Genomic DNA, 7,586 nt, shown 5'->3' on the forward strand with positions numbered 1-7,586 from the left:
ATATTTTCTTAACACTGGTCTGTGTATGGACTTACTAGAGTTACACTATCGCCTATTACTACTAATTAATTACATTGCATTTAAGCTTACTTCTATTCTACTAAGGCCAGGTTCACACGGCATTGTCCGGCACGTTTCCTGCACGTTTTTTTGCAGTATAGGTCTTAAGGAATAAATAGTGGTGCATACAATGTATAATATCTAAGATTATAGAACCATGCATTTGTTGTTGCAGTACAAATTACAATCGAAGTGTGAATGTTAAGTTAAGACGTATACTGCAAAAAAACGTGCAGGATTGAGCCGGGTAAACCAAGTCTTAGGCTGCGTTTCCACTGAAGCGAAGCGGAGCGGAGCTTAGCGGTGCCGAATTGACCAATCACCTTGTTCGAAATCTTCGCTGTCATTCCGCTGGAATAGCACGATTGGTCAATTCGGGCACCGCTAAGCTCCGCTCCGCTTCAGTGGAAACGCAGCCTTACACTTACCTCTTCATCTCTTTCCAGGTATCAACCCGCACTGGTATAGTGTCCCACTACGTGCGTCTCCAGATCGTGGTACCCGAAGCCTTCATCCTGGGCTCGGGGGAACACCATGTGGACCTCGGCAGCGTCATACACCTCATATGCATTGTGGAAAAGGTAAATCCATACTTATATTGTAAATGCGATAGTGTGTCTGACTGTTATCTCATCGGCGCTGAACCGACTTTTTTGAAATTCGGTATAGATACATTGAGATCCCGGAAAGGACATAGAATATTTTTGTCCCGGAAAAATGTACGGCTCATGCACGATCAATGAATTATGGCGCACGGAGTTTCGGGTATCATTTAGTGAAAATATGTATTGGTGAATGAAATATTTATAAATGAAATGAACAAGTTTTGCTTCCGAATAAGTAACAAAATAATTAATTCTGGAAAGTCTACGAGCTACAACCAGCCACGCATTTATAACGAACGTATAGGCCGCGGCCAAGGGCTCATCGAAAATGAAGTGGCCTACACTCCTAAAAAATACCAATTCGGCACTGGCTACACGGCACGGAAACTAACCCAGCGAGAAGAACCGACATAAGAAACTCGCACGGGGTCATCTTATATTCAAGAAATATTATATTATTCATAAGCAGATGACGGACAGCTACGTTATTTCATATTTGGTTAGGTTATATTACATAGCAAACCAGTATTTGTCAGTCTCTCTGCTGGGCTTGACATTACCAAGCCAACTTACATAGGATAGGACTGCTGTCTATGAGCCAATTTCTGTGATAGTTCTAAGCCAGACCCACTTCGTCTTGAGGGTCGAGCGCTTGGAGGCCCGCCACAAAGTGAATTTTAGCTCCTTTGTGGTGAGAGTCCCGACGCACCATCTACCGACCTTCGAGAAGGAGGAGTTCTGGCCGATTGGAGTCGTCTACAGGAGGTTCCGAGGACGACTTCCGAACACGTCGCGCCCCACGTCCCAGACAATACGTGTTTAGTGTTTTAGTGTTAGTGTTAGTTTTTAGTATAATTGTATGTATGTTAGTCTATAAGGTACTTATAATATGGACCAAGATGCCTGAGTTAAATAAATAAATAAAAAATAAAAAATAGAAATAAGCAGGGGCGTAACTACGTCTGAGGGGCAATTATATAGCGCCCTCAAGGTACAGGGGCCCCAAAAATTGCCTCCGTTACAGCTATGCCTCTAATGTATAATGTGCAATTAATCTGGTTGGAAAAAGTTTAAAAAGGCAGGGTTTCTTTCACTAAGGTAGGGAAAGCAAAATGGCCGTTGCTTGTTCTTAATGTTTGTACTGCCGTGCCGCGCGCTGTAAAGTCAACTCATTTTTTTTAAGTGATAATACTTTAAGGTGTGTATGTGTCCCACATAGAGTTGACTGTGAAAGTAGCAGCGCTGAAAAAGTAAAAAAAAATGAGACTTTTATGGGGAAGACCTCCAGCGTTATGAATTTGCCCATACAAGTGACAAAAAGCATTGGCTCTTTCAGGGCTGCTACTTTCACATCGAACTCTGTATAAACACACCCTTAAATATTTTCACTTACTTATTAGGTAGGTATGTTTTCCTGTATAAGGTCCATTATATATTTTCTGTCTTCATTAAATTAAAGATATGTATTCTTCGTCTTCTTCCGACAGTGGTGAATTGCCATATTATCTTAAAGGTTCATCCAACGGTTGATGAACAGAAACTCCCAAACTGAGCTACATCCCAACAGTGGAAATCAAACACAACACAAATCCAGAGTGTAATTTGAGAACTTATTATTTAATTATTAAGGAAATTAAGGAAATATAATATATTAAATTATAACAAAATTAAGTGCACAACCACAAGTATTCATTAAATGTATGTAAGTTCCATTTATCTGGTAATATTTGACTAAACCATTTGCCAATGTATTCCAGAGTCCAACGCCGCCGCAATACGTGTTCTGGTACCACAACGATCGCATGATCAACTACGACGCGACGCGCGGGGGCATCACCGTGGAGACGGAGCCGGGGCCCCGCACGCAGTCGCGGTTGACGGTCCGCGGGGCCACGCTCCGCGACTCGGGGAATTACACCTGCAGCGCCAGTAACACCGAGCCCGCTTCTATACACGTCTTCGTGTCTGAAGGCAGTACGTAACTTTTTTTAAATAATAGCAAAGCCATTAGCGCCTTTATTGGCCATTAATGATTAACCCATCAATCCCCAAGCGGCAGCCGGGTGCCGCATAACAATTGAAAATCTAGTGTGTCTGCGATACCCACGATGGAGATGTTAAGAGCCATCTAAGGACGCCTTTGGTAAAAACGGTCATGAAGAGTGAAGTAGCTGGCCCTTGCAGGGACGGATTAAGGTTGCCCATTTGGCCCCAAAATTTTGAAAACGGTTTTTTTTTTGGACTTAATTTTAGTTTCTTCGGTCAAAAATAAATCATACCACAGAGATGACTCGTATATAATCAGCAGTCATGGCTGACGCTGAACGCTATCCGATCACCAAAATTTGTCCACATTTTTTTTAATTCTGATTCTATGTGTCGCAAAAAATTGACAATATATCCTAATCATCTCAATCTCCATAATATGTAAATTACAACATAGCTTCCTTATTATTTCAGGCAACAAAATGGCGGCCATCCTCCGACGGAACACGAGCGCGATCCATGGCATCACCTCCAGCATCACCTGTCTCCTCTTGTTCTCCTCTGTGATCATCCACTTCGCCCTCCGATGACGTTAGTGAAAAGGGACTTTAAATTGACGTGTTAGGGTTCATTTTTGAATTTCTGCTACATAGATTAATTAGATAAGATGTGTAACGTACTGTATACAATAGTTTAACTGTTGTATAGGATCCGTCTGCTTGGACTTGTCCGCAAGATTCCGCAGTTTTTTCTAATTCGGTTCGAAACCAGTAGGCTCATTTACTACTCCTATGGGTCGTTTACATCAGCCCTGTAGAGAGAGGAAGTGAGCAGGGAAGTGGGCAGCGCGAGAATGTAAATAGTCACTCGCACTGCCACTGGTCATGCTACTGCCTCTGCCCGACGCGGCAAGTATGTAGTGGGTTCATTGTAAACACTTAGTACTCGCGTCATAACTGCCGCAGAGACGTACTCAGGGCAATATTGCCGGAAGCACGGCAGCTGTGGCTAAATGTAAACGTCCTATTTGAAATGTAATTTGATTCAAATTCAGAATCATGATTTTTTGTTAAATTTTTACCTACATTTCAAAGAAAACAATAAAAACTACTTGCTCAGTTATTTACTCATAAAGGTAAATTGATGAGAAAAATATTATAAAAAATACCCTAAAATTAAAGTAAGAATATTTGATAGTCTAAAAGAAGCGAATAGTCCACAATTTATTCATTTTTTTTGTAAAACATTTTAGGAGTTATTGTGAAAACATCTTTTATATAATATACCTACATACTGCCAATAAAAAATGCTCACAGTCCAAACTATATTGCCAGCTCAACATTGCCACCACACAATAATAAATATTAAATGCCAGACACCAACACCTGTTAAAGTAAATTGTTGATTAAATATCATATTAATATTTACGTGCAGTGCCAGTTTTAGCACAGCGCCCTGGGTGAGAATTCTTCCTCGCTCAGGAGTGGTAGTGCTGAAAAAATTGGCACCCCTTTTGTTTGCCTTCAGCGCCCCTTTTTATCTGGCGCCCTGGGCGGTCGCCCAGCGTCGACCCCCTAAAGCCGCTACTGTTAACGTGCTCTTTCTTTTTACTAATAAATGAGGCCATGATAAATTAAACGACTAAAGGTCAACAAACGTAGATGAAACTGGCACTAAATCTCATAATATCTAAGTCATTTCAGGAAATATCTAAATGAAAATATATTTTTTGTCTACTTTGCTATTACAGACCAAATGTAAAAAAAAGTTTTCTATAATCAAAATGTCGAGACGAGCACAGAACTTCTTACTGTAAGTATATAACGTTTTGTGCCTCGATTCGTCGTTTGGACTTTAGGTGAGTACCACGCGTTCACATAGATTGTTACAATAAAAACGCCAAACTAAAACCTATACAGAATCAAGGTTATTTTAAGAAACAATAATTTATCATTCGAATTTAATGTACTATAAATATATTAATAATTAAATATATAAATGAATCTTAGTATTTATAAGTAAAATATTAAGATTGAAATGACATGCAGATTATTTTGTGATTTACTTGTTTTGATCGTCTAGATGAAATATTTTTTTCGTAGTTAATTGTTTATATCATTTAATATTTAAAAGTAAGTATAATATACAAAGTGTAACAAAACTAAATGATAATACTTTAGGGTGTGTACGTGTTCCTTGTATAGAGTTCACTGTGAAAGTAGCAGCGCTGAAATAGCTTTTTTTTCAGTTTTGTATGAGCAAGCGCCCCAGCGTAACGAGTTTTCCCATACAAAAGTTTAAAAAAAATGGTCTTTCAGCGCTCCTACTTTCACAGTGAACTCTCTACGAGGAATACGAACACAACCTAAAGTATTATCACTTAGTTTAATTGTTACACCTTGTATAAACTTGAGGCATTAGTAGTATAAAACTGTCTCCAAGTTAAAATTGCTTAATCAGGACCACTAGTTACAAGGGCCCCAAACGAGTGTAAAAAATCCAGGCCCTCGGTTGCTACGGGCCCCTGAGACTAGCTACGCCTCTGAGCACCAATATTTTTACGATAACATGTCAAATATGCACATAGTTTTACGTTACAATCCAGCTTAGATACCAATGTAAACAACCGCCTTGTATTATTTTGATTGTACTGTGTATTGTGCTTTTCAACAAATAAAAAAATAAATAAATTGTTGGAATTAAGAAACAAACCTGAATAATGATTTAATATTACCCATTTTTTTAATATAGTATCATTATCTATCATTTATTATAGTAATAATATTATTTATACTTTACCTTGAATTCAGTTATTATTGTTTACATATTTTATTGAGCTAATAATTTTATACGTGTCCAAGCAATGATATTCTATGTTACTAACATAGTTACTAACGTAACTAGATTGGAAGTTTACGGTAGCAACGCGTTGCCATTTCGAAGATGCCTGCAGGCATATCTTACATACATAATGACATAACGAATATATGACTTGACATTGTCTTTTGAACAAAAAAGTGGTTACGCATTTCTGAGAATCTTTTGTAAGACATTGCTACTCATAGTATTTTAGAAACTCATTGTGTCCAAGGTACAAATTACATTGCACCTTTCATGACTTGGATACAAAAACTATTTCGGCAGCACTCAGAGACATTATATTTTAATGATTATACTATAATTAAATGAAGAGTTTGATAGATAATGACTTATAAAGTTATGACAAAATCAGGAGCGTAGATACCGCCGTATACCTATGCCGTATCAATTATACGGGCCTCCAAATCATTTTTCGTGGGAGAGCAATGCTTCGGCACGAATGGGCCGGCTCGAAAGGAGAAATACCACGGGCTCACAGAAAACCGGCGTGAAACAGCGCTTGCGCTGTGTTTCGCCGAGTGAGTGAGTTTACCGGAGGCCCAGTCCCCTACCCTTTTCAAATCCCTACCCTCCCATATTTCCTTCCCTACCCTCCTCTATTCCCTTCCCTACCCTCCCTTATTACCCTATTCCTTCTTAAAAGGCCGGCAATGCACCTGCAGCTCTTCCGATGCTGCGAGTGTCCATGGGCGACGGAAGTTGCTTTCCATCAGGTGACCCGTTTGCTCGTTTGACCCCTTATTTCATTAAAAAAAAAAAACATTTTTTAGACGGGGCCCAAGTCCTAACCAAGCAACGCTACTCTTCTGCTCAAAATGTCCATTTAATCACAGTTAAGTAAATAATATTGGTCTCATTCTGAGTGCGGCATTTAAGTGTTACTTACATCCAAAATAACTTTTTAATATTATAGTCAAACAATAATTTGTAAATAGAATTATTAACTAGGTAATTTAATACCTAAGTATTAATTTTAATATGACTTAAGTAATTTGGCACTAACCACTAAAACTAGCCTGAATTATTAATAGATAGGATGTTCGAACTTGATGTTTATTATTAGAATGTAAAATAATAATAAAATAAATAAAGAATTCAGTGTAAAAATATGAAAGTATTTATTTTTTCCGTTGAATATTATGTATTGTGTAAAAATAATATGTTATTATGGTTCTGAAATTTCTTTTACAAAATATATACGTGTTAAAATAATAATAATTTGGACGCTTTATTCTTAGACTCGTAACGTTTTTTTTTTTCTAATGGTGTAACTCATAATAATAGTGATTAATGATTTATTATTAATCTCTGATTCCTTTAAATGTTTTGATTTTGTGTTTATTCCTCTCTGATTCCTTTAAATGTTTTATCTCATTAAAATAATATTTAAGCATAAATTAATATTACGATAAATAGGTATTATTTTTAAAAAGGTACTTATTTCTGATAATAATTGTTAAAACTGTAAATATTACTCCTAGGAATAATAGAAGTTAGAATTTGTTGTAAATAATAATTTGTCAGTGTTATAAAAATATTATCTAATGTAAAAAGATTTTCGTGATTCCGTACGCAATAAAAACTTCTTTGAAGAATCCGGCTTTTATTTCCTTTCTAGTGTTAAGGGCCCCGAAGACGATCAAACGGTTTGATTCAAACCCTACGTGTTTGATGCAACCGTTTGATGTCGGTTTGAACGGTTTGTCAAACGACACTGCGCAGTTTCATTCAATACACGCTGTCGAGTACACGTCTTGTGATGCAGAAGATGCTATAGATTCTAGAACGAGGATCGCGATTTTCTTATCTTATGTTTATAACGTTAATGTCCTCTGTCAGAAGAGAAAAAAAAAGATATACGTGGGAGAGCCATGCTTCTGCACGAATGGGACGGCTCGACCGAAGAAATACCACGTTCTCACAGAAAACCGGCGTGAAACAGCGCTTGCGCTGTGTTTCGCCGAGTGAGTGAGTTTACCAGAGGCCCAATCCCCTAACCTATTCCCTTCCCTACCCTCCCCTATTCCCTTCCCATCCCTACCCTCCCCTATTACC

General features: G+C 38.0%; 1 protein-coding gene across 1 annotated transcript in view; it reads left to right on the plus strand.

Annotated features, from left to right (window-relative positions):
- Window positions 1-4,388, plus strand: part of LOC121737326 (hemicentin-2-like) — a 358,492-nt gene extending 354,104 nt beyond the window's left edge. The window contains exons 7-9 of the mRNA XM_042128966.1: window positions 507-641; window positions 2,423-2,639; window positions 3,126-4,388. Of these exons, the coding sequence (XP_041984900.1) occupies window positions 507-641; window positions 2,423-2,639; window positions 3,126-3,241 (468 nt within the window). The 3' untranslated portion in view covers window positions 3,242-4,388. The remainder of the gene's footprint in view (window positions 1-506; window positions 642-2,422; window positions 2,640-3,125) is intronic.
- Window positions 4,389-7,586: the final 3,198 nt, after the last annotated feature.

This window comes from Aricia agestis, chromosome 20 (assembly GCF_905147365.1).
Source record: "Aricia agestis chromosome 20, ilAriAges1.1, whole genome shotgun sequence".
Lineage (NCBI taxonomy): Eukaryota > Metazoa > Arthropoda > Insecta > Lepidoptera > Lycaenidae > Aricia > Aricia agestis.